This window comes from Alligator sinensis, unplaced genomic scaffold, assembly GCF_000455745.1.
Source record: "Alligator sinensis unplaced genomic scaffold, ASM45574v1 scaffold4_1, whole genome shotgun sequence".
NCBI classification, from domain to species: Eukaryota; Metazoa; Chordata; order Crocodylia; family Alligatoridae; genus Alligator; species Alligator sinensis.
The window spans coordinates 3,274,777-3,301,459 of record NW_005841887.1 but is presented as its reverse complement, the minus strand read 5'-3'; the positions used below and the strand labels follow the sequence as shown (position 1 = coordinate 3,301,459).

The window sequence follows — 26,683 nt, the reverse complement described above, 5'->3', positions numbered from 1 at the left end:
TTCCTGCTTTAAATATGCAGTTCTCACCAGCTACCAGAACGTTAACAAAATGAGATTTAGGTGGTGTTTTTTTTTTATTTATGAAAATTTGGCCTTTAAATGATTTTTATTCTTTAGAGCCCCAAGGAAATAAAAAATGGCAACAGAAGCACAGGCTTGAGCCTTAAGTAGAAGAGAAGGTAGCATCTGAAGCATTTTGGCAGTCTAATCACAGAGATCACATGAGCTGCCACTAAGCCACCTGGTCATGACAAATACAGAAATTTCTAGCTGATGCTGGACATTTTAGGAGCAGAAGGAAGTATCATCCAAGGAAAACTATACAACATTTTAGTTGTTTTTTGGTGGAAGGGTTTGTGTTGAAAGCAAAAGCAAGAATCTTTCAAATACTTAATGTGCCTTACCTTTCAGGTAAGCCTGCATGTAAGTGCTTGTGGAGCTGGGGATTAGTACGTTTTTTTCCCCCAGAAGTAGAAAAACATGGGAACCACCACACTGTACTTGGCTCCACATGGCCTACCTGTCTCTAAGGCAATGACCAGCTACAAATACTTTGGAGGAAGGTGCACAAACACAACACTACCAAGATGGGGAATAAGCAGCTTCCCACTGAGGTCTCAACCTGGTCTCTAGTAGTTATTATTTATGTTACAGTAGCTCCTAGGAGACCTCAGCAGGGACTTAATCCAATCGGGGAAGGTATTGTGCAAAACAAAACTAAGAAAGTTGCTGCTCCAAAATGCTTACTTTAAGTCTTGCAGTACAAATAATGAATTGTAACAAGTCTTGACAATCCAGTCCCTTTGTAAATCTTGTTCTTCTCTCCATCTTACCCAACAGCTTCCTTGTAACAAATGCCACAATTTAAATAACGTGCGAAACACCTCTTCATACCAGTTTTAAATCTCCCTCTTCAATTTCAGCGCATTTCCCTTTATTCTCAAATCCAGACAGGGAGAAAGAAGCGCAGACTGCCCTTGTCTCAACCATTCATTATATTCTATACAGGCCGTCCACGAACTTACAGCACCACTGGATCCTGAAAACCGCGTCTTAAGTCGAAATGTTCCAACTCGGAACCGATTTTCCCATAGGAAACAATGTTGTAATTGGGGGATGGTACCCTCTTTTTCACCAAAAATAACTCAGAATCTTGTACTCAATCAATTACACGAGTAATATAGCAACAGTAAAAGGCAATCAAGACTCGTAGTAGAGATGATCTCTTTTATTAGACCAACAAGGTTTTTGCAAAAAATGGAAAAGAATTTTTTTGCAAAAATCTTGTTGGCCAAATAAACGAGATCACCTCGACTACGAGTCGCGACTGCCTTTTCCTCTAGACCAATACGGCTACAACCTGGATACACAGCTGCATTCGTATCATAAATAGCAATCATAAGGATTTGGAAGGACTTCTTTGAGGCGACTCGGCCGGACCTTTCCAGTCTCCTCGCGAGTCTCGGCCGCAGGTTTTCCTGGAGTCTCGCCTGCTTTCTTCAAAGCACCCAAGGACGTTCCGACAGACGCTCTCCAGGCAGACGGGCGACGCCGGCGCGTCGGATCCAGCGTCGACGAGTCGAAACCGACATCGCCAAGTCGAAACGGGGGGTGCCGGTTGATAACCATCGTCTGCGCCGTTCGTTGCCACGTCCGCCTGCATCCGAGTCGAGTCCGGCTTATTCGTCTCCCATTCCCAGTACGCCAGCCTGACCTTTCCCTCCCCACAGGCCGCTAACGCCTGACGGGCTCCCCCCTGCAGCCCGGGGGGCACCGCAACCTGACCGCCGTCTGCACTGAAACCAGCGCTGTGGGGGCAGGAAGGAATTTTTATACCCCTGGTTTGACTGGGAATTTTTTTGGGGGGGGGAGGGGGGGGGGAAGAGCCTGCCTTCCTGTGCAGCAGCTGGCCTCTCTCTACTCCTACCTCGGCTCCTCCGCTCCCGCAATGGCAGCGCCCGCGCCGCCCCCCCCTCCCAGGCGCGCGCAGCGCCGGAAGCAGGAAGCCAACTCCTTCGGAGCGGCGGATGAGGGGCAGTGCCAGAAGCTCTCAAGCCGGAAGCAGGAAGTCGGTTTCTTCCGGGGCGGGGCCACCACCGGAAGCCAGAGGCCCGGAAGCCGGAAGCTGGGTTGCTTTGGGGCGGGGCCACCGGCGGCGGGTGAGGGCAAGGGGTGCAAGGTCTCCTACCAGGCCGGGGCCAGCCCTGGGTTTCCCACAGGACCCTGGAGGGCCTCCCTGCTGCTGAGCTGTCTCCCCCAGCCCTTGGCCACTCTCTGGTTTCCTCACGGCCCAAAGAAACCCAGCGCCAGCGAAGAGGCATTTCCCGGGCATCCTCTGCTGAACTACCCGGTGCCCCGCTGCAGGGTGGTCCTGAAACGCCCCTCCGTCCCGCCGCTGACCCTTGGGGTCGTGCTGGAAAATCTGTGCGGAAGTTTGTCATTTAAAAAAAAAAAAATCTGGGTCTTCAGGGATATTAAATTCTCATTCGCAGCCCAACCGCGACCTTCCCGGCGTGGACCGCGGCTCTGTTAATTTTTTTAGATGGCCCTTGCAAAATATCGTTCCGCGGCAGGCGTCGGTGTCGCCGTCCTGGGCTTGTTTTCGGACTCATTGGTTTTCTCCTTCCTGATTTTTTTTAAGCAGCGTCACGAAGGAGAGCCGCGGGATGCGACAGCCGGTCCCTGAGCGCCGCGACACGGGAGCTGCTTGTTATGGCTGAGGTAGAGCAATGAAGCTAAGCGGTGTGTTGCGCGTACAGCGTAGTTTCTTATAGTTTTGTCGTTTCTAGGGTCAGACGGGACCTGAACAGATCATCAAGCCCGACCCCCTGCCCCGGGCAGGAACGAGTGCTGGGATCGTAGTACCTCAGCCAGATAACTATCCAAACTCCTCTTGAAAACCCCCAAGCAGATTAAGTGAAGGTTACCTACCGGATGCTTTGTATTAAAAAAACATTTCTAATGTTGGTGGCCCGCTGTTCGACATGCAATAATTATTTTGCAAACAAATGAACACCAACAAAAAAAAAAGAAATCTTCAAAGAAGCCAGACTCTGCCACGCACACCAGATCACGGTCCCCTACTAGTTGCTCTGCCTTCTCCCAAAAAAGGGTATTCATAGATTTCATTGATTTGAGAGTCGGAAGGGACCTATTAGATCATCGAGTCTGACCCGAATTGAATTACCAACTGCTATGTTTGTAATATAAAAAGGCTAACCATTCTCCAGCATAAATGTCCTCTTTATCCACTACGCTCATTCAAATCCTTGATGGGGATCGTGACTTTCAAAAGCATTTGCAATGTCTAATGACTTTACTTTTGAAAGATCAGACCCTGTATCACTATGTGTAACTGCAAGAAATAAGTACAGGTCATGTGCATCTTACGCGGGGGTTATGTTAAAGTCGGCGCGTAAGGCGAAAATCACGTATAGTGAAATCGCATATTACCATGCCAGCGGTGACTGCCTCTGCCTCCAAAACCTCCCACCGCCGCCGTGGAGCCGTGCTTAGAGCTGTGTGGCCGGCGGCGGCAGCGTGGCGTGGGGATGGCTGCGTGCCGCCCGGGCACCACCACGCTGCTGCTGCCACCCAGCGGCCGGCCACAGCTCCGGGCACACATGCAAACTCAAGCCCTGCTCCCCTCCACCCCGCGTATAGTTGAATTCACGCAAGTTAAATGCGTGTATGATGCGACTGACCTGTATGGTGTTTTGATGCATTAGAATTGAATGTAGGTAATCGTTGATGGTAGGAAAGAAGAGGAAAAAACGTAGTACATTAGTACATTGATAGAAATACTCTTCCCCTCTTGCTTTTGTTACGAGGTTACTCATATTTTCAATATTTATTATTAAATTTAAAGTGCCAGACTTAAACCTATTTTGAATGCTAGTTCTGGAAAGATATTCAGAAATAGGGGCAAAAGTTCAGCTCTAAATCCATAGTTAGGTATCTAATAGGATGGCCTGATTTTTCTAAAGTGTTGAGCAACCATCAATACCCACTCTCACCATCTTAGTTTTGGCCCTTTTATCAAGCGTTCTCTGCAGATTAAATTGTGTCAGTTTAAAAATTCTAGTGCAGCTCAGTGTAATTACGGTGGTGTCTATAAACAGTGGGATTTATCATGCAGTTCACATCAGGTGTTTTGGTCTGAATTTTTATGTGATTAGAAATAGTGACAATTTCCTTTTTGTCTGACTTGATACCTGCAAGGGACCTGATTTTCTGAAAGTCAGGCCTCTTCTAAGGTTTTTCAAGTCAAGCACCGAGAAATTGAGCACCACCAGATCATTAAACCTAGAAAATGTAGGCCTTGGCTTTGGAAAGGATGAAGAATTTGACTAGTTGACAGACAGCATCTCTGTGAAAGAGAACAAGTAGCTTTTATATTTTTCATATCCAAAAGAAGCTGAAACTGCTGTTTTTTAATTGAACTGTCAGTGATTCATTGATAGGACCAATTTTCCTTTTGTTCTCAGATCCCAACAAGTTGTGCTTTATCAAGCAATACTCCAGCAGGCCACAAGCTTGTGACTTCCCATCCAGCACAGAAGACTGTTGAATTAGGAAGCTGGAATATGACAGGGTGCCAGGTAGGGGTGTCTTTAGAAGTTAGATCATGTCAGTTTTGCAAAGCTTTTTGTTTGTTTGTTGTGGCACCTTGGCATGCCTTGAGATCCTTTCAAGGGTGCCTTGGGATGCTGTGCACTGTTAGCGTTGTTAGGTATGCAAACATGATTCATATGAGATTAAACTTAGAGTTTTCAAATAGGAATCCACAGTGTTAAAAACACTGTGACCTATTTTGGTTATTCTGAGTTTTTTGCAACAAAAGGATTTTTCTATTATATTTCTATTGTCAAAAATGAGTGAAAACTAAGAGTATTTTCCAGGCATTTTCCAAGGGGTGCCCTATGTCTAAAGGTGAGAACCAATAACTTAGTGTTTCTTGGGGATCATAGGTCAACAATAACTGAGGGCTTTTTAAACAGCCAGGAGATTTTTAAGGTTTTGGCTTCCTTCTGTAAGTTTGGCTTCTTGTTATTGTGTTGTTTTCTGGTATTGGATGTATAGCACTGTGTACTCAATTAGAAGATATAATAGAATTACGGTGTACCATAAGGTAATACTCAGAACTCAGGCCATTGCTCTTTTCTCTCTCCTCCCAACTCTAGCAGGAAAAAGCAGAATGGGAAAACTTAAACAAATTATTAATGCGTCATGGCTTAAAACCTGTGTCTGTTGCTACCCCACGAAACAGCAAAAATCTAACAGGTAATGCAGTGCCATTCTATACAAGCTCTTATTATTAAAAAAGATTAACTGCATTCATAAATCATCTTTACAAGCAGTGTCTGGAGGTGCATACCTCATACCTGACCACCCTCTTGTCATTATCTTATCTTCATTGTCTCCAGATATGATAGTTTTAGACAAACACTCTTCACTGGAGATAAGACTAGCACTGAAAACTTTGGTAGAAGACACAGAACGACAACAGAAGATGATGCAGGGGCTTATACAGGCTAATCGTCAACTGAGGTAAGAATGTTGATGGAAGGAAGCTATTCATGAACACAAATCCCTGATTATTTATGCAAGTGGTATGTTTCCTAAAAAACTACCAAGCCAAAGTTTAACAATCCATTTTCTAAGTGTTGGAATTTTTTGGGCATGACTTAAGGCCATTTCCTTAAACGTTGTGCAAGGGGCAAAGGTGGGATTTGTGGATGAGGATGCTCTGCTAGTTTGCTCTGCTCTTAGAGCGTCTCCCTGTACTCAGAAGGTTTTGATCACTGAAATTGCCCTACACTTTTGCCACGGGTTGCTTTGCATGCCTTGTGCAGCATTTTTGGTGCCAGTGCCTCAAGAACTACAAATACTTCATTGTATTTAATAAAACATATAACAGAATACACTGTTTTGTTTTGCTTTGCTTTGCTTTGTTTAATTAGAGATGAGGTGCGCTTAGAACGTGGTCGAGCATCTCGGCAAGAACAACACGCCAACGACTTGGAAAAGACTGTGGAGAACATAAAATCCAAAATCTGTCAGCTGGAAGATGAGACTATAGCTAAGGTTTGCCAGCAGCAGAACCAAGTGAAAGAGCTTCAGAAAGATCAACATGTTTCACAGGTGACACTGATACGCTATTTAGGGATTGAAACAGCAGATGGTTTTGCATGGTTTCATGAAATACTTGGAAATATTTGCAGTGACCAAAATAATACAAGAGCTTGTGCCATCAAGTTGTTACTCTATATTTATGGTTTTAACAAACAACAAACTTTTCAACAGATAGGGTTTGAGTAACTGATAAAATCATCTCTCTCCATCCACCTCCTAAATACAAGTGGGAAGTAATAACTTAGCTGTCTTGGAGCCATGCTGCCTAACTAGTATATCTGTCTGGTCCCATACAGCATAGTCTTCCCATCTTTACCATGCCTGATATTACACTTATTTTAGAATTACCCCATCATCTGTTTGCAGACCAAGTTCCATCAGCAACAAGAGAAACTTCATGAACAGGAAGAGACCATTGCACATTTGCAGAAAGAGATCTACAAGGCTGGGGTGGAAGAGCAGGAGCGCATTACTACACAAAACAAAATGTTCTGCCAGTTTTGCAAGCGAGCCCCCAAATCTCTCTTGGATCAACAGTAAGCAAGTCTATTGCCATAAGTGAGAGCTCTGTAGATCATGTATAAAATGAAGAAACCATTTTAAAATGATTATCCTTGATGATGTTGGGGTAGAGGTACTGGAAGTGCTTGTGGGTCCTTTTTTACATATATCCATTCAATAATTTATAATAAACCTGAGTTGGATAAGTACTTCCATAAAGAACAATAATTGCAACCCCTGAACACTAGATGGGAGCAAAGGACAGAGAATGAAGAGATCCCCAGGAGGAGTTGCATTTTAAAAGTACAGCACTATATTTTATTTTATTTTATTGCTGTATTTGTGATTTAAGTCTGAAAAGTGCCCTGTTTGCAAAGTAGCCTCTATAGATGTACATCATCCCTACCTAGCAATACACATCCCAGGTATCTCGTAGAGGCTACTTCATATTCCAGGGAGAGTTTTGATGGCACGTCTTTCTCCATCCCATCAATCCCATCCCTTTGGTACTACATCCATCGCCTTGATTTTTGCCTTTCTCAAGGTTTGTAAGCTCAAAAATAGAACTGGATGGTCATTTAATCTAGTCTCTTACTCAAGGCAAGAACATCCCTATCCAAACCGTCTCAGCCAATGTTTGTCTTAAAAAATACTGAGAAAAAAGAGTCAGCAACTTCTCTGGATGATAACTTCCAGTGCCTAACTACTTTCACAGTTAGAAAGTTTTCTCTTAATATCTACCCTGAAATCTCCCTTGTTGCCATCTGTGCCTATTACTGTGGGCACAGAGAACACAGATGGATTTCATAGCCATCTTAACCTGTTTTGTTTTTGAAGAGTTACCACATTCCCCCTCAATATTTTCCTCTCTAAAATAACTAATCCTAGCTCTTTCAACCTTACCCTAGCTATCATGGCTTTTTATCCTGTTTTTTTGTGGAGGCTGAAGAAAAAAAGACATGAAACACTTCAGCCTTTTCTGCATTGCCTCCCTATTCATTTAGGGATTTGCACTATTTTTGGTCATTATCATCTCATGTCCTTACAGAATTCTTTTTTGTTATCTTTTATGTCCCTCTTTAGCTGTATCTCAATATGCATCTTGGTCTGTTTAATTATAGCTATGCCAAGCAGGACAGACTTCTTTTGAATTAACTGTGCCAATTTCAGGCTGGCACAAGGATCAGATTTCTGGTTTGTGTAGCCTGGAAGGTTGTGCCTGTTCTGCTGTGTGTCAGTCCAGTGAACATCTGAGAAGTAGCACAGATAAAAGTGATTGTATCAAGTCATGATAGAATAGTGTTCGGAAAGACATGATATTTGTTTGGCTTTGGTTGCAATACCCTGATCATTAAATTATGTAGCTTGTGGAATATTTTGAATGGCTAAAATATATACTTTCCCCCTCAGATTTCTTTGCCTAATTGATTATTATGAATCTCAGATTAATCAGATGAAAAAGGAGCTAAGGTAAGACCAGTTCATTAATTATTAACACTGTTTCAATTAGACTGTGCAAAGATATGTTGTACTGCGCTTTTTGAAATAGATGGGAATTTTGTTATGAACTTCAGTGCAGCAAAGCTTTACCTACTGCTGAAATCAGTGGGAGTTGAGGGGACTCGGAGCTGTTTGTGAAGCACCAAGTATCTTTCAGGATTAGCCGTTACTTGAAAATTAAATGTCTAAGCTATAGGCATTGCATATTCCACAAAGCACTAGCCTGCCAGAAGCAGCAAGGGACTATAATAGCCTTGAACTTTAGACCCAATGCTCTGATTCCAAACAGCATTGAAGGCGATGATGGTATGAAAGCGCATCACCTTTGCAGACCCTAGATCTGCTAGGTGGCTGTCCATGGCTTAAACTAGAGTAGCCCAAAGGCTGTTGTAGCTTTTGTATCTGACTCTTGCTAGTCAAAAGACTGCTCTGTGGCAAGGAAGTGAAAAGCATTTCAAGATGTGCTCCTTTTACCTTGGCTATCTCCCCTCTGTCAGGGTCCAAGAGGTAGAAGTATTATGTTGGCTCTACTGCACTGGGTGATCCCCTTCTGTTATTTGTGCTGCAGGTGATGCAAAGCAGCCAGAATGTAATTGTGAGTCAGGGCCAATAAGATGAGCTTTTCATTGTAGAAGTGCCAGATGTATTTTGTTTGTGTTCAGCTTGCCTCTGGATGAATAGTGTGTACGATACAGGTTGAAACAGCCTGAGGGGAAAAAAATAGGAGTGCGGGTCTGTGGACAGATATACTATGCTGCTTTCCTGGGGTTTTTGTTTTTGTTTTTTAATTTATATTCTTATTGGTTTCTAATGTAACCGTTCTTAGTTAAACTTCAATTAACATGAAAAACTAACCTGTTTATTATCTTTCCCAAAAGGAGATATAAAAAAGATGAAGATCATGTTCAAGCAGAAGGAAAAGGCAGGGGAGAATTCTTAAATCTAGATGCTACTCCTAATTATAGAGCACTGCTAACGGTATGGAACTGGTACATGTAATAGGTGCAGATTTAGAAAAAATGTCTTCTACTAATAGTTAAATGCTAGTTGTCTGTGCATTTGAGTTTGCCATTCCCAAGTTGGTCTGGGATTGTAAACCCTTTGGAGAAATTTTACTGTCTTCCTAACTGTTTATCTATTTAGCAATAAGGCCCCGATTCTCACTAGCGCTTTTGGGTATTATCAAAACATAAAACTGAAAAATACTCCTTTAAATATCAGAGAAGTGCTTAAACCTAGAGAGTGAAATAAAATAGAAATAGTTAACATGCAGGCTCTGTTTCAGTCTTTTCAGAATCAGCTCATTGAGACAAAAGCCAGGAATGAACAGCTTCAGCATGAAAACATAAATTTCAGGAAAGAGCTGGAAACAAGGTGAGAAGGGTAAAGTCATTTGTTTTAAAGACAAAACAAAGCAGTTTGGGTGTAACTGCTTTATAAAAAAATAGCTGAAGTTCTAGATGTTTACCAAGACATCTGCGTAGTAAAAGCAGAACCTAGAAGATGAGATAGTTGAGAGAGATTGCCATTGTCACTGCTTTGAGCAGTAAAAGGAACTATCCATAGTTGCACTGAAGATCATGTATGACAGTTCTTCCTGTTTGGGTACCTGCTGTTCATCTAGCTGTCACTCACACAGGTGTGCTTAAGCCCCACTAAGCCGAGGGACAGATTGCAAGATTGCCATCTCTTTACTATTAGCATTATTACTCCTAAGGCATGGTCTCCAGGATAAAAGTTCCCCAGTATTGCTAGACTAGCAAGTCCTCCTAGGTCAATACAGCTCATGCCAAAAGAGGTACTTTTTTGCTTGTAATGTGGCCTAGGCTAAGACTTCAGCCATAATGAAATCAGCGTTGCTTTACTGGCAAAGCTTTCTAGTGGAGTTTTTGCTAACCTTATTGATGTCTTGAAATGTAATGCAAAATATTTCTTTTCAACAGACCAACTGTACAGGAATTAAAACTTTACAAGCACCAGGTGAAGAAACTGGAGAAAACACTGAAGAAAAATATCAAGTAATTGCACTTAATTCTTCAAAATAATTTCAACTTTCATTAATACTTCTATTAGATTAAAAGATGCTAGTGTTGGAAGGGACCTCAATGGATCGAGTCTGACCTCCTGCCAGTGGCAGGAAAAAGTGCTGGGGTCATGTGACCCCAGCCAGGTGCTTGTCCAGTCTCTTCTTGAAGACCCCCAAGGTAGGGGAGAGCACCACCTCCTTTGGAAGCCCATTCCAGATTCTGGCATCCCTAACCGTGAATAAATTCTTTCTGATGTCCAGCCTAAATCTACTCTCTATCAACTTATGGCCGTTGTTCCTGGTTGTTCCAAGGGTAAACAGAGCATTTCCTGGTCCCTGCTGCCACCCCCCGCCGCTGAATTTGTATATCACCATATTTTTTAATGTTTAAAACATTTTTTTAATGTTTAAAAATGAAGGCATTTGACTGCCTGTAACTTAGACAGTGACTAAGGATGTTCCAAATTTGCTGTTCACAAGTTCTTGATTTATGACCATGGCTACTATACCTTGAGAGACCCCAGGTACATCTCTGAAGTGACGACTTAGTGTCCAAAGAGAGTTGGCATCATCTACTCTTTATTTTTTTAATTTGTTAAACCTTTAAATTGGGTTTTTTAAATTTGTTTTGAACACTACTTTAAATAAGATGGCAGCAGAGATGAAGCTATAGTCATGCTTTCAAGTTCACAGTGTTCTAGCCACCTATCTCTTTCTAGCCACCTATCTCTCTAGGAAGTACTTTTGCTGGCATCTCATTGAAAAAGTGCTGTATATCTTATTCCTCAAATAGGTAAAGGTGATTAGTATCTTTGTCCTTTCGTACACATGTGGATCCTATTGATGTGATGTGGGCAACAAGCCAGCCTTTAATGGTCAGAGAATCTGTGCTAAACAGTTTGAACACGATAAATGCTAGCAAAACTTCCTTAGTTATTTATATTCGTGTATAAGGTTATACAAGGCCTCAGTGCAACATCTAGTCACAATGGAATAAAAGTTAGTAAAAAAGTGAATACCTATCAGTGTTTAATACTGTTTCATATATCTGGAAATAGGAGACAACTTAAAATGAAAATTTTTAAAAGTGAAGAGATGATCTGACTTCAGGGAGGATGCAAATGAATAAAATGTGCACAGACTGGACAGGCAGCATAAAAGTAAAAAAGGTGGAGATTTTATTTGCAGGTGCATACGTGTAAAAATATTCCTGCCCTACTGGCTTGGAAGCTAATTGCTTTTGTTGAAAGCACTGGTCTCTAACATACTGTTTGTTTTACATATAGATCACGTGAATTTATGATGGGAGAAAAGATCAAAGAAAATAAAGAATCTGAGATTATCACAGAAGACCAGCTGCAGGCAGTTTGTAGACAATACTTACAGGTACAAATAAAGTTTTCAGCTGTGATGCTTTCAATAATTGCTGGCAGTTTTATAATGAAGTGTAAAAGACTTGTCCCACACTTGTAAAAAGACTTGACTTAAACAGAAGCATATTATCTTGAATTGAAGTTTTCATATATGATCCCCTTTCTTTGAAAATTTAAGGCTAGGCAGCGCGCTTTTGAACTTAAGCACCTCCAATGTGGTTTAGTTCAAAAGTGCACCGTCGCCATTTTCTCAGTGCTGATGTGCATTTCACCGCTTATACAACTGCAGGCATCACAGTGTCAGGCACTTGCACGTGTAAAAATGCCCGGTATTTCTTACCCTGTGAAACATTTTAAAGTTTGTCCTGGGACAATGGACATGGACATATGAACAACTTCACTTTGTCCCGGGACGTCATTCTCCCCTTGTATCTCAAGCAAATCCTGGGACGTCGTTCTCCCCTTGTACTCGGCCTTGGTGAGGCCACAGCTGGAGTACTGCGTCCAGTTTTGGGCTCCACAATTCAAAAAGGATGTGGAGAAGCTTGAGAGAGTCCAGAGAAGAGCCACGCGCATGATCAGAGGTCAGGGAAGCAGACCCTACGATGACAGGCTGAGAGCCCTGGGGCTCTTTAGCCTGGAAAAGTGCAGGCTCTGGGGTGATCTGATGGCCACCTACAAGTTTATCAGGGGTGACCATCAGTATCTGGGGCAACGTTTGTTCACCAGAGCGCCCCAAGGGATGACGACTAGGTCGAATGGTCATAAACTACTACAAGACCGTTTCAGGCTGGACATAAGAATTTCTTTACTGTCTGAGCCCCCAAGGTCTGGAACAGCCTGCCACCAGAGGTGGTTCAAGCACCTTCATTGAACACCTTCAAGATGAAACTGGATGCTTATCTTGCTGGGATCCTATGACCCCAGCTGACTTCCTGCCCTTTGGACAGGGGGCTGGACTCGATGATCTTCCGAGGTCCCTTCCAGCCGTAATGTCTATGAAATCTATGAAATCTAGGTAAAATGGTTTCTTCTGGGTCTAATGTGATGCCTATTTGTAGCATATCAGTCAGATTTTTACCTTAAAGATGGGGCTATTTAGCATGATCCTGTCTTAGTTTATGTTACTGGAATAGAGGGCAAGAAGGAAAAGAGAATGGATTAGGAGCAGAACACAGAAATGGCTTGACCCAGACCCTCTTTGGGTGGCCCTTTGCATGTATATCTTTCGTTTTAAGGACCTAACATGGTGTAACTAGATAACTTCCATTCTGCTTATCCAGTAGCGGTCAGTTGTTAATAATTTAAATTACTCATAAAATGGGATGGGTAAAATGTTGCTGTACTTGACCAGTAGGGATGCATTTTACCACGTGCTCATGTCCCAAACAAACACTAATGCTGTGGGACAGGGGTAATAGATTTACAATTGTACAGCACAGCTAGTACTGCTCTCTTTCTCTTGGTCACCCTGCCATTCTTGACTCCATAACTCTCAACAATTCACAGTAAGATAAGCCTTCAGCCCTGTCTATTTGGCTTAAGAAAGTTAATGTACTTACCAAGACATCCATAAAATACAGATTATCAATACAATGAAATTCATTTATAAAGGAAGCCAGTTATTTGGAATAGAATCGTATATAGAAGATCTGCCTAAAATTACCACAAAGCATTTATTGAATCTGGGCAGCAGTAGGTTTTGAGATGTGCTTCAGACCAAATGTTCATGATCTATACTCTGTCCTTGGCACACCTGTTGCAAGGTGTGCCAAGGACAGAGTAAAACCTTTTCAGGTTTTTTTGGTCCTCACTTGAAAACAACACATTTATATCCTGTTAGCAAAAGTATTAGTAAGTGGCTTGTAAGTATTGACAGACAAGGTTCCTTGGGTGAATTTGATATCTTTTATTAGACCAACTAATAATAAAAGGAATCAGATTCACCCAAGGATCCTTGTCTGCCTATGTCCTTAGACCAACACGGCTACAACCTACACCCTTGTAAGTATTGAGGCATTTCTCGTAATGGTTATTTTTTTAAGTCTGTAAGTCAACCACACAGCTACGTATTGTATTTTACAAATACTTTCCCACTAAAGTAATTATCAGAGCTATTTGTGATTTAACACCAGATGCTTCATGTGCCAAAGGTTAGAGTACATGACCAGGGACCTGTTCAATTCACAAATTTGCAGAAATCGCAAAATCGGGCGTTGTTTGTGAAATAAAAAAAAAAATTACTAAAATAAATTGCTGGCTCCCCAGTGGCCCAGCTACACAGCCCGCTGCAGGGGGCTCTGCTGGTGCGAAGGGGAGGAGCCAAGTTGGTGGCCACCTCTGCCCCTTGTCATCGATTGACTGAGAGATCTGCCTGTCATATGGCTCTAGCCATCCCAGCCAATCAGCGGTGAGGGGTTGTGGCTGCGTGGCAGACAGCCCTTTTGGCCAATTAGCAGTGAGGGACAGGGCCACTAGGGCCCCTCTGCCAGTCCCAGGTATGGGGGGGCCCCACTACAATAAGCCTGTGAAAATGGCAGGCAGCCCTGTGATCTGCCCACAAATTTGGCCTCCTTGCTTGGGTAGGTCCCTATACATGACCCTTGAGGTCACTTCAAAGCCTATAATTTTAGGCTAAACAACAAAGCACTGTTGAGCGATTTCAGCATTAAAAGCTTCTCTTTAATGTTTAAGGTCTTGTCCAGCATTGACTCTGTGCTAAGTAGTCCACGAGCTCCTCCTTTAATATATAAGCGAAGTAAAGGGCCAGTCCAAAATGGCATCAAAGAGAATGGACAAGAATGTGGCTTTGAGCACCTTCCCCCTACAGTAGAAATGTGGGCAGACCAAATAATGGCGCTAAAGGTAAGGAACCGCTGTACTTCGGCTTTCTTCAGCTGGGACCCAATCATTTTTTGCCATCTTGCGCTTTTGCTTGTGTAGCTTTCACAGCTATTAGGTTTTGGGTTATTTCAAAAACAAAAAATTCTTATGCTGTTCTTCCCATCACTTTATTCATGTCCTTTTTATACCATATTTACCCAAATCCAGGATGACTGAATTTAAGATGACCCTCTTCCAATAATTAGATTCTATACAGGGAAGATGATAAATTTGTTATAATTTTCATTTATAAAATCTAATTACTTGGGGAGGGTCATCTTAAATTTGTCAGACCTCTACCCCTTGTCCTTCCTACCTGCATCCCCTGCCATATTATTACCTGACCTTGTCCTCCAGCCCCTTGTCCCTCTGAGCCTGTCCCTGCTGCCTGTGCCTGACCCCTGCCACCTGTCCCATCCCCCACCCCAACGCCCATCTTCCCCCACTTCCTGCGTACCCTGCTACTTAACTTCTGCTGCAAGTCTGCTCTGGTTCTGGGGCAGTGGGTGGCAATAGCCCCAGCCCAGCCTGGCCAGGGAAAAACAGCTGTGGCACTTCCAGACCCAGCCAGGTTAGGGCTGGAGGGGCCAGAGCCTCTGGGGAACAGGGGAGGTTGCACTGTGTCCTCCATTCCCAAGACACATGCCATAAGCCTCCCCATGCGCCTCCTCCCCATGCTTCCTTGACTGCTTGCCCTCTCTACCACCACATGAATTACCTTGCCCCAGCGCAGGCCGTGGCTTAACTGTGGCTTTGTTCCCAGTACATGAGGCTTTTTGATTGGGGGGAAAAAACTTTATCTTGGATTCCAGTAAATGTTTTAATGTAGTCCTCTGCACAATTGACTTTCTCTTTTTCAGTATCTTTGTTCACTAGTTTTCTTGGGGAAAAAAACATGTTTTACATTTTATGTATCGGTGAAGTTACATTCAAGTACTTCCGTCTTTCTAGACCATTAGCTTTTTGGTTTAAATAAAAACATGACATTTTAGGCCAATCTCTGAGTAACAAACTGCTGTGATCTGTTGTCAATCTTGCTAATCCTTGTATTAAAAATGAAACTTCCATTCTTGAAGCTAAGAATATAAGCAAAATATTTTGTGTAATGGGTCTATCTAAAGTAAATCTTAGTCTGCCACACTGGCGTATTTGTCTTGCACAAGAATTCAACAGCCTAATTCTTTCCTTTATGTAACTGCTATAACTTACTATTGTACTTTGAAACTTGCAGCTTCTCAAACTTTTGAATTTTCTATTATAACAGGACTTGTATAGGTCTCTGAGAAAGCTATCACAGGAACTGGTGCCCTGGCACACTATAGACATACAGGACAACAGTGAATGCATTCGTGTTGAAGACCTTCAGTTCATAGTGGATGCAATCTTGGAAGAAATAGAAAATAGAGAAAAGGTAACCTATCAGAAATTCCTCATGTCTTCCAAATTAACTGTTACTCTAAAATTCCTATCTGTGTTCTTCACACACTGATTGGGTTTGTATAGTTGGGAGTCTGCACAAGGCTTCAGAACTGCCTGCTTGACTTTATTCAGACAAACACTATTTTAATAAAACAGGCCAGTTTATCTTGGGAGTGACCCAACTTGAAGGAGTTAGTCTGGGGATGGATTTGGCTGACTCCACATATCATCATCTTAACTCTGTTTTGTCTATTTCTAAATTGGCAAAGACTTATGCATACTCCACACTCCAGCTAAAGGAAATTGTCCTTGTATCAGAGAGACAAATTCTCCTTGTATCAGGGGTCAGGTGGCATTCTGCTTCCTTGTCACGTTTAGCTAAACATTTTAGAGTAAGTCTTTAAATTAGTTAATGCCTACTGTTTGTTTATTAAGAGAAGTGACCTATTTTAAGGAATTGTTGCTTTTTTAACAATGCTTTTCCTTGACGACTTGTTTTTATCCTTCGGTACAGAATAGCCAGATGCCTTCTTTACAGACACTGTATGCAATAGTCTCTCACTTCCAAAAGCTGTTTGATGTGAGTTCTCTGAATGGAGTTTATCCACGAATGAATGAAGTTTACACAAAGCTTGGAGAAATGACCAATGCTATGCGGAACCTCCATGATCTCCTAGAGCTAGGTAAAAATTCACTGTATTTCATGTAGTCAAACTCTTCCAAATTCACTTTATGCAGTAACTGGAGACAAGGGGAGAATTTGATTTTTAAGTAGAGAAGATAGTGAAGTATAGTGAGAGGACTAATAAGTTGTTCAGAAATGTTTGCAACTAGAAAAAAAAGCCCAAAGGTGCTGTTACCCTGGAGTTTGAAAAGGAGAAACCCACAACCAATGTATGATTGCTCTGGTCTTAAATAAGTTGTTTGACCTGCAGCCCTCTGTCACTGGGAGGAAATGTAAGTCTGTCTTTGGTCAAATAAGGCAAGGTAGATATGTAGTAGGGATGCACATATTTTAAAAATTACCTGTTTAACCTCCTTTAGTTGTATCGGTTAAATGGTTAACCAATAGCAAGTAGTTTAGTGACCTCTGGCAGGAACAGCCCTGGCTGCTTTTGTCTTTGCTATGTACCCCAGGCTGCTGGTGGGGAGTCGTAGGGAGGGGGCAGCAGGTGTGGCCAAGCCATTAAGGGGAGCTGCCCATTGGCGGAGTTGTGCCTCCCTCTCCCCCCGGGCCTGAGGTTGCAGACCTCTCCTGTACCTGGATCCTGCTGCCAAAGGGAGCGGGGGAAAGGAAGTGCTGTGCCCCCTCCTTCCTGCCGCAACAGTGAGACTCCTGGCCCCATGACGGGTCTGCCTGCCCGCCTCCGGCAGCAGGGGCCGTATAGACAAGCCCAGTCTGAAAGGGAAATCTGCACATGAAACTCACTGCAACTCCCATGACTGCTCTCTCTCTTAAAACCATCCCTACTCTCACTGTTACGGACATAGTATCTCTACTCAGCAGCTATGGTGAACATGCTCAGTCTTCCAAATTCACACTCTTACCCTTTTTCTTTTAAAATATTGAATGTTAAAAATGAAATCAACATTTATAGATAATAGCAAAATTTACCTCCGTAGATGGGGAAAGAGCAATGCCAGATGGATCTCTAATAACCAGCGGTTTGTGAGTTGGAAAGGACTCAGCATAAGGTGGTATGGAGCTACTAGAATTGAATTCTGTGGAGCCCTTCTGGCAGCTCTTAAGTATAGAATCTGTCCTCTTTTGGTGATGTTAACACTTTGTCACAGCTGTATATTTTGAGCCATTAAGGGAAGCATGAGATTCCTTGCCCTAAACAGTGCCTTACTGTCACTGTTCCCTGATGAGCACAAGGTGTTCAGTAGCTGATTAAATCCTGTTAATGCTAAAATCTGTATACAGAAAGTGAAGATTAAATTGAAGACACTAGGTGGATTTGCATTATACAAAACACTTCCCTGCTAATCCTTGTAAACATGCGGTGTTTGTTCCTTCCAGATAGCTCAGCCCCACCCACTGTCCTGGTGGACACTGTTGGAAAGCTTTGTAACATAATTAATGAGAATGTGAATGAACAGGTCGAGCAGCTGCTGGGGACCCAAGACATCCAAAGGTATTTGGACTTAGAGGTGTCACTCTTGAAGTATGAAGCAGAGTAACTCAGAGAACTGGTTAGGACTGCTTCTCATTTTGAGGACTGGATTTCAAATGACTGAACTTAAGTCAGTGAGGTACTATCACTGCATACTAAGACCTGGATGAATGTGCCAGAGAGAGCTTGCACCAGAAAAATGAGAGGCCAGGTTGTAATGAAAAAAATAATAATTAAGGACAACATCAAGACTGAAGATTTTGAAAACAATTTCTACTTAAGTATGTAGTATCTCTAAACCAATATCATGTATCCCTGCTTATGTGGGAAATGAAAGACATCAAACTGAAAAAAAATGCTTTTGCACAATGTCCATATAGTCTATGGCAGACAAGGTTCTTTGGGTAAATGTGATATATTTTATTAGATCAACTAAATAGTTGAAAAAATTGTTCTTTGCAAGTTTTTGGGCACAAATACCATTCTTCAGGCATAGGGAGAGTCTGCTGCTGTTTTTATTCTCCTGGATGGAATAGAAGCCAATGGCAGTCTTTATCAGTATATGTTAAGCAGTGTTTTCCCTGCAGGCATAGATTCATAGATTGTAGAGTCAGAAGGGACCACAAAGGATCATCGTGTCCGACCCCCTGCCCCAGGCAGGGAAGAGGGGACTGAGGTCAGATGACCCCAGCCGGGTGTCTCTCAAGCCTCTTCTTGAAGGCCACCAAGTTAGCTGATAGTACCACCTCTCTTGGAAGCCCATTCCAGATTCTGGCCACCCTTATTGTAAAACATTTCTTCCTAATGTCTACTCTCCACTAGTTTGCACCCATTATTCCTAGTTACTCCTAGGGGTGCTCTGGTAAATAGCACATCTCCAATTCCCTGTGGTCCTTCCTTGATAAACTTATAGGCGGCTACAAGGTCTCACCCTCAGATGTCTCTTGTGCAGGCTGAAGAGATCCACATCCCTCAACCTCCCCTCATAGGGTCTTTTATGGAGGCTACTAATCATGCAAGTAGCCCTCCTCTGAACCCTCTCCAGATTCCCAGTGTCCCTCTTGAAGTGCAGTCCCCAAAACTGGACACATGGAATTCCCTAGCTACCTGCTGCCAGATTTCTTGTACCTGAAACAGCTAGTACTGGATGGAGCTCAGGTGTTATGCATAGTGTGTATGTGCCCATACAAACTCACCACACACACGCACACAAATGTAATTATGCCATTTACTCTTCTTAGGTGCATGTAGAAGTATAGGTAGAGTATTATATTTAAAATAAAAAAAAAAGCTTGCTTCCACTGTGGAACAGTTCTGACTAAGTTATAATTGAACCCCAGAACACACAGCAGTTTTGGCCTGGAGGTTTTTAGAACCTAAAAATGTAACTGTTGGTGGGGGATTGCCCGTCACAGTATGTAAAGATAAGTAGTGTCATTTCAGAAACTCAAGACTCAGATGTGGCAAAGGTCAGGACCCATGTTTGCACGGCTCCTTTGCAGCCTCTGATTGTGACATGGTCTCCCACATGAAGGACTGTAAACTTGCTATAATTTTTTAATTGCAGTATCATCAGCAAACTAGAAGAACATGAATATTTCTTCCCAGCTTTTCAAGCTCTTATTCAAGATTTGCTTTGTGTTTTAGGTAAGTCATTTTCAAGAATAGATTGCATTGTTTTGCACAACAGAAATCCCTCAACACAAAATGACTTCAAATGGAAACTCCAGGGTTTTTGTGTACGTAGCCTTATTTTTCACAGGCTCTGCTTCCAGATACGGACAGGTGGGGAGCAGTGCCACTATCAGGTTTTGCCTCCATCTCCTCTTCCTTCTCACCTCCCACTGTCACTTGCATACCAAGCAAGTACAGCCAACATGCTAGTCATGCAGCTGACTTGCCTAGTGCAAGAGTGCAGAGCATAGCACCAACATGGGACAGGCAGGGTAGAGCGAGGAGGTGGTGCTCTCCTCTATGGCCCAAGCTTCACCTAAATCTTAACCATGCTTTTTTTGCAGTTCTCCTAGTGTCTCCACTGTCACCTGCCAAGGTAATTTAGCATCATTCATAGCCTATTTCTAGTCGCACATTTCTAATCTAAGCTTAGCATGTTTTTAGTCCCGCTTACTGGCTCATTTGGGAGTGTAGGCTATAACCCAGAACTGTTAATGCCCTTGATTTGTCATGTGGATGTAATCTAAATCAATTGTACTGAATTCTTCAATGCCTTCCCACCCAACATCTGCTCCCAGAGACAGACAAGTTTACCTCAACTTGCTAAGACAAAACAGGAGAGTCTCACTTCACAGTATCCCCAAAGACTATGGGAAATATCCCCAGAAGTCCAGGGAACATGCATGAGTGAGTGCAGCACCAGGGACAATCCAGTAATTCAGGTGTGGCTCTGCAACAAGGCTGCTGCCATGTGGACTAAATTAACCCAGGGTCAGTTCCGCAGTGAAGACGGACCCTTAAGCTAGTTACAGGTGAGCCCCTTCCTAGCACATTTTTAGATCACTCTATTGGTGGAGAAATCCTGTTACTATTTACAGTAAGACTTATTATAGAGAATACATGCTATTGGCAAAATTTCATTCAGCTGCAGTCACTGGGTTGCAAGACACAATCCTCATGGACTTTTATAAGCTAGCACTGAAGTTATACCTGGTCGGTCTCACAGCCTATTGTAAGAGGGCACAATGTTAGAGCCTCTGTCAGTTTAGTGCAATAAGGACTACGAGGAGTTTATTCTCTAAAACCAATTATTGATCACATTAGTCACATCAAAGCCAGAACTTCTCGGTTCCATATACAACTGTGTGACTGCTGTACTTCTATTTCAGAAATCAGTAACCTGGATGATATTTTACCTACCGTGCGGAACCTGAAGCTGCTAGCTAGGTAAAACGCCACTCTTGGTAGATCTGACTAATGAATGTGTTAATACTGGATTTACAGGCGCTTCCAACCTGTATTTGACCTTACTGTACAGTTTTAGAATATTTTTTACTAAAATAAATGTTTGCTTAGATGTTACCACTGCTGCTCTTATTTACTTGTTAGTTGTGAAAGCACAAATGCACTAGTGACTACAAAGAAAAGGAATAAATACAAAACCTAGCATTAATCCACTCCACTCCAGCAAATCCATCTCATACAAATCCTGATTAAGACACTGCTCCTTCAGCATCTGAATGCCTGCCACACACACTTGCTACAGAGAGCTCTGAAGTACAAGACTTAAACTCATGAAAACACAACTAAGTGTCTTAGCCATAGCTTTTACCAGTGATTAAATTACAGCAGAAAATACTTCAACTCTGGAAAGCTGCAGTCCACTTCTGGATCTACGAATTAAAGACAACCACATACTCACTGAGTGCTGGAATTCTGTATCCCTGTTTCGAATCTTGAAAGCTGTGCTCTGGAGGAGGGGAAAATAGGAGGTGGATGTTTTGGTGTTTCAGGAGATTGAGTTACGACGGTTACCAGCTTTCAACTTTAATTCCCACTAAACGAAATTTAAAACTAGTGAGTGTTGCATTGGTCCAAGCATAGCCACAAATGAAGTGACTCTAGCCATTGTGCAGGTAAGGATGTTGCTATGCTAGCCAGCAATGTATTTTGAACATTAAGTAGAATGGGATTAGCTGCCATCAGCAGATTCAACAGTTAGGCTTAGCTTCCCACATGCACATTCAGCTCTCACAGCCAAGGTCTTTAGCACTTAAACAAGTGCACTGTAGGAACTAAACAATAGGTCACGTTTGCTCAGTCTCTTGAGCAATTTGTAAATAGTTTATTATACAATTCTGAGACTTAAACATACTGAATGTCTGAAAACATTGGCATGTTTCCCCCCACATTAATAAAGACTTGCTTACAAAATTATAGTCCGTTGTTTCCAACATGGAAATCTGTATTAACAAAGCTCACAAGACTTTGAAATGTAACCATAATAAAGAATTAGACTTTAAGGCGTTACCATCTGGTTGTGCCAAGATATCAAAAAGTTTATACACTTCCCTGCTGTTGGTGAATCATATTCATACCCATTTCAAGTTAGCACCTGCAATCTGCTTTATAAAAAAAAACTCCCAGACAGTAGAATATTAGATAATTTTCTTAGACTTGTGTAGATATAAATTGTAATTGCTTCTTTTGGAGTCTCTTCAGTCTTGGAAGTGAAGAACAGTATTTTGAAAACCCATGATCTTGCTAGTATAATTTCAAGTATGGTGTCAACAGAACATGAACTCAGAGCCTTAGGGGCAGGGGATTCTCTAAAAGCAAAAACAATTGGTCTTGGTGTGCTCTTGGCACTCACGTAGCCTCTTGAGAGTAAACAACTGTAAATACACACGGAGGCTGCTTGTTAAGTTTCTTCAGTGATACCAGTCATGAGTCAATGCTGAGGTCATGAAAGCTTCATGTTACACATTTACATCTAGTCTAAATTTAAAGGATTCAATCCATCTTTTTTTCTACCTTTTCCAAAATAACCAGCCACTGAAAAAGGTAGTTAAGCAAACAAATCCAACACCTTTTGCCTTCAATATACATAATAAAGTTTAAAATGGATTAGTTACAAAATATACATATATACATTAATATAAAGCATACAAATAAGGGCACACTGAGGACATCATTGCCTGCTCTGTCCATTCATTGTCAGCTCATACCTGCAAAAGACAAGCCAGCAAGGATTATTGTTTTTGAAGACGTGCCCTGTATTTGAAAGAAGCACCTTTTCCCAACCTTTTAGCCAGCCCCTAAACTAGACTGAACACCATGGTCTATGTACTTTTAACAAATGCACTCTACAGGGTGCTCAAATTCTTCATTGCTTATTTCTGTAGACAACACAGCAAAGAACAGTGGAAATGGAGGAAGAAGTGGCTTTGCAGGTGTATACAGCAGTGCTACCTCCTTGGTCTCTATTGAACTCTCTTGCCTTGCAGCTTTTCGATGAACTTGACAAAGGTTAGGCCATGAGTGTGTTGAGACCACTGCCTATTATCCTTGCAAATACTGCCCCTTTGCTCCTATCTGTATAACTGTTTGTCTCACATATAGATTGTAAGGCACCTGGTATTTCATCTAGCACAATCTGACTGGGTCTTTAGGAACTGTGTGTTAAAGTTAGATATTCATTTCTGGAGCAGCTGGGGAAGAAAAGCCTGAATCCACTAACTTTAGGGTTCGGTAGAAACTCTAGAACAAGAGGCTGCCTATTTCACTGAAAATACAGATATAAGCAATCTTGGAAGGTATCAAGACAAGAACTTACCATTGTGAGAAGCCTTTGATTATATCTTCTTTTGACAAATCAATCCGTACCTTTAAAAAGTAAGCCATATTTTATAACTAACATTCAACTTGCAAGTCCACTAGAAAAGTTTAAAATGGGTCCTTGTTACTACTGCTCTTCTCCAGTCAGTTCTAGTTAAAGTTCTGGAAGTACAGCCCAGATTAAGGAGCTGAGCTTGAAGTCTTCTGGGAGCACAGCACTGAAGATCAAGGATAGTACAGCTAATTGAACATTTCCCTTTAGGATGGTTTTCAAAATGAAAAATTTACCGTCTGCAAAATGTAAGTTTTTGTCAGAAAATGTTGATTTATCATCAGGAAGTCACTCAAGTGCACAGCTCCCCTACTCCTCAGGAGTTTTCTGGGGAGCCCAGGTTTCCAAACTCACCAGCCAGAGACCCCAAAGAATATATTCTGTTTTAGAAATGCTGAAAAACACCCTGGCTTCCAGAATTTCTCAGTGTTTCTGAGATGAAATAGTGTGGAATATTTCGTGTGTGCCATGAAAAATATCTGTCGGCGCGGGGGGGGGTCGGGTCTTAATTTGAGATGAAAGCAGAAAAAGCACTTTTGTTTCATTTGCAGAAGTGAAATCCAATTAGCTTTACTGATCAGTCCCATACCCTGGTACTGCAGTTCAACAGTGGGCAAGGTCTCTCAAATATGGTACAGCAAGCAAGACAGTTTTAAATAAGTATTATAGAGAATTCAGATATTAATGGTTGCACAGGTAGCATTTCAGGTTTAACATGTATGACACTGAACAATAAATATTTGATGGTTTAAACTTACTTTTCCAAGTTCCTTTCTCTCATGTGAAATGAATGGCCTGCTGTTTTTCACTGCAATGTCTAGTTTCCGTTTCCTAATGTCTTCCAATGATTCAAAAAATTCAAATCTTTAAAAAAAAAAAAAAAAAGAGTTTTAAAAGTGTGAACAAACAAGAAACTAGGATCAGAGCAGAATGAGTGTCAGTGGCTACCACAAACTAGTCTTGCAGGGATGCAGCACAGTTCCATCCTACAGGATCTCTCTCACCCCATTCTCATTAAGAAATTAGGCAACTGTGGCGTCAATGCCTACATGGTCAGATGGGTCACAAATTGGCTGGAGGGCTGCACCCAGAGAGTGGTGGTGGATGGGTATTTTTTGACCTGGAGGGATGTGGGCAGTGGGGTCTCCCAGGGCTCGGTCCTCGGGCCCGTACTGTTCAACATCTTCATCATCGACTTGGACGAGGGGGTGAAAAGCATCTTGTTCAAATTCGCAGATGACACTAAGATGTGGGGAGAAGTGGGCACGCTGGAGGAGAGAAACAGGCTGCAACTAGATCTGGACAGGTTACAGGGGTGGGCAGATGAGAACAGGATGGGATTCAATACTGACAAGTGCAAGGTGCTGCACCTGGGGAGGAAGAGCCAGCAGCACATCTACAGGCTGGGGAACTCCCCTCTCGTCAGTGCAGAGGCAGAAAAGGATCTTGGAGTCATTATTGATGCCAAGATGAACATGGGCTGCCAATGTGGGGATGCAGTCAGGAAGGCCAACCACACCTTGTCATGCATCCACAGATGTATCACAAGGTGGTCCAGAGAGGTGATCCTCCCCTTCTATGCAACACTGGTCAGGTTGCAGTTGGAATACTGCGTCCAGTTCTGGGCGCCGCACTTCAGGAGGGATGTGGACAGCATGGAGAGGGTCCAAAGGAGGGCCACCCGTATGGCCAAGGGACAGCCTCTCCCTACGAGGAGAGGCTAAGGGACCTGAACCTGTTCAGCCTCCACAAGAGAAGGCTGAGAGGGGATCTGGTGGCCATCTACAAACTGGCCAAGGGGGACCAGCAGGCTATGGGGGAGTCCCTGTTCCCCCAAGCACTACCAGGAGTAATGAGGAACAATGGCACCAGAAGTTGACAGAGAGTAGATTCAGGCTAGATACCAGGAGGAACTACTTCACAGTCAGGGCGGCTAGGATCTGGAATCAACTTCCAAGGGAAGTGGTGCTCGCTCCTACCCTGGGGTCTCAAAAGGAGACTAGGCAATCACCTAGCCAGGGTTGTTTGACCCCAGCGCTCTTTCCTGCCATGGCAGGGGTTGGACTTGATGATCTGCTCAGGTCCCTTCTGACCTGACCAACTATGAAACTATGATATTCTTTCCACTACACAGTGAATTGTGCCCATAGCTTGCGAACTTTACTATGCATGCTTCAAAGCAAATCCTGACTGCCCTGTGTGAACAGAGCAGTTTACACTAGGTGAGAAGACTCATCACACTTCCATAGACAAGAATGGGCTGGATTCTCCAGTGAAAAGGGAGAACATTTCTATTGTCAGCACTTGCTAAGGCTAACAGGTCTCAAATCACCGGGAGAACATACCTTGTGAGGATGATAAGATTTTTTTTACCACAGGCAATAAAGGAAGACTTGCATCTGGGATGAACTGTCACTTACGGACATCTCTCTCTAGTTTACAAGTCGGGAGGAGTTAGTTTCGACATGGCTCAAAAATGTTCTCATAAGTCAGGGTTGTAATGCAATGCAGGGTGGTTTGGAAATAACAAGCAAAGCAGTATTTAACTCATTACAGGAGAGAAGAGATTCCAGGAAAGGACAGGAGAAACCATGTCTAACAGCAGTGGTGTTAGCAAGGTGTTTATGGAAACCAGCTGATGATGGGGTAGGAAGAGGTACGTCCCCAACTTCATAAACAGTAAACACCAAGGATAAAATTTCTCAGTAGTGACTGATTTTGAGTGCCTTAAAAAGGCAAGTGCCAGGCACCTTCCAGTTGTCACACTGAGCAGCAGAAAAGTTGAGGCTTGACCCAAGGTCATTTGTTACTTCTAGGGCTAGATTTTGAAAGTAGTTGCCTTGACTCACTGCTTTTAAATCACTGATTGGCAGGGCCCTATGCAAGGTAATCTAAGGGGGAAAGGTGTCCGAGAGCGAGGCTTGTACATTAGAAGGGACCATATTACGGCATACAGCAGGCTATTTTGATGTGAAGGAAGAATAGGAAGTGCTGCAAGAGGTCAGCCTGGCTAAACTCTTTAATGAACTGAAACTAAGAAAGGAATCTTACAAAAAAGTGGGAACTTGGTCATGTTACTAGGAAGGAAAAGGAAAGGAGTATAGCAGGGGCATGCAGGGAAAAAGTTAGGAAGGTCAAGGCACAAATTGAGATATAGCTAACAAGGGACAGAAGAGGCAACACAAAAAAAACCAATCCACAAGTATGTTGCAAGTAAGGTGGCAGCCAGGTGGCAGCATAGGTCTCTTCCTAAATGCAGAGGGCAATCTAATCATGGATGATGCAGAGAAGGTTGAAGTATTTAATGCCTCCTTTACTTCGGTCTCCATGAAAAAGGTCCACTATCAGATGACAGTTGGCAGGAAGGCTATAGAAGGAGATGAAT

The 26,683-nt window shown here is 42.6% G+C and overlaps 3 protein-coding genes across 21 annotated transcripts in view; 1 reads left to right on the top strand and 2 right to left on the bottom strand.

Annotated features, from left to right (window-relative positions):
- Positions 1-1,980, bottom strand: part of FAIM (Fas apoptotic inhibitory molecule) — a 12,642-nt gene extending 10,662 nt beyond the window's left edge. For 2 of the 5 annotated variants that reach the window (XR_003092647.1, XM_006017903.3), the window contains exon 1: positions 1,928-1,979. The gene's annotated coding sequence lies outside the window, so the exon portion shown is untranslated. Of the gene's footprint in view, positions 1-747; positions 1,393-1,440; positions 1,658-1,891 lie in introns of those variants that run through there. The other 3 variants (XM_025196946.1, XM_025196948.1, XM_025196947.1) reach the window with 3 other exon arrangements.
- A 71-nt stretch (positions 1,981-2,051) lies between these two features.
- On the top strand, positions 2,052-20,990 carry CEP70 (centrosomal protein 70). 15 transcript variants are annotated; one of them, XM_025196973.1, is made up of 19 exons: positions 2,052-2,159; positions 2,645-2,721; positions 4,488-4,601; positions 5,187-5,283; positions 5,427-5,550; positions 5,964-6,144; positions 6,502-6,671; positions 8,047-8,106; positions 9,015-9,114; positions 9,422-9,510; positions 10,080-10,154; positions 11,449-11,548; positions 14,230-14,400; positions 15,683-15,829; positions 16,352-16,520; positions 17,861-17,975; positions 19,522-19,601; positions 19,973-20,004; positions 20,798-20,990. In XM_025196973.1, exons 2-19 carry the CDS (start codon positions 2,713-2,715, stop codon positions 20,840-20,842), a joined length of 1,878 nt encoding a protein of 625 aa, XP_025052758.1. In that variant the 5' UTR covers positions 2,052-2,159; positions 2,645-2,712; the 3' UTR covers positions 20,843-20,990. The 15 variants fall into 15 exon arrangements, with proteins under 15 accessions (XP_025052758.1, XP_025052754.1, XP_025052755.1 ...); XM_025196969.1 differs by having other exon boundaries at positions 5,184-5,283; XM_025196970.1 differs by having other exon boundaries at positions 2,642-2,721; positions 5,184-5,283.
- A 730-nt stretch (positions 20,991-21,720) lies between these two features.
- ESYT3 (extended synaptotagmin 3) overlaps positions 21,721-26,683 on the bottom strand; it is a 76,732-nt gene continuing 71,769 nt past the window's right edge. The window contains exons 22-24 of the mRNA XM_006017922.3: positions 24,057-24,162; positions 23,245-23,294; positions 21,721-22,636 (exon numbers count right to left, since the gene is read on the bottom strand). Of these exons, the coding sequence (XP_006017984.1) occupies positions 22,600-22,636; positions 23,245-23,294; positions 24,057-24,162 (193 nt within the window). The 3' untranslated portion in view covers positions 21,721-22,599. The remainder of the gene's footprint in view (positions 22,637-23,244; positions 23,295-24,056; positions 24,163-26,683) is intronic.

Coding starts and splice junctions, on each gene's coding strand:
- CEP70 (XM_025196969.1), top strand. Junction 6,672..8,046: donor AAATCTCTCTTGGATCAACA/GTAAGCAAGTCT, acceptor TTTCCCCCTCAG/ATTTCTTTGCCTAATTGATT. Junction 8,107..9,014: donor CAGATGAAAAAGGAGCTAAG/GTAAGACCAGTT, acceptor CTTTCCCAAAAG/GAGATATAAAAAAGATGAAG.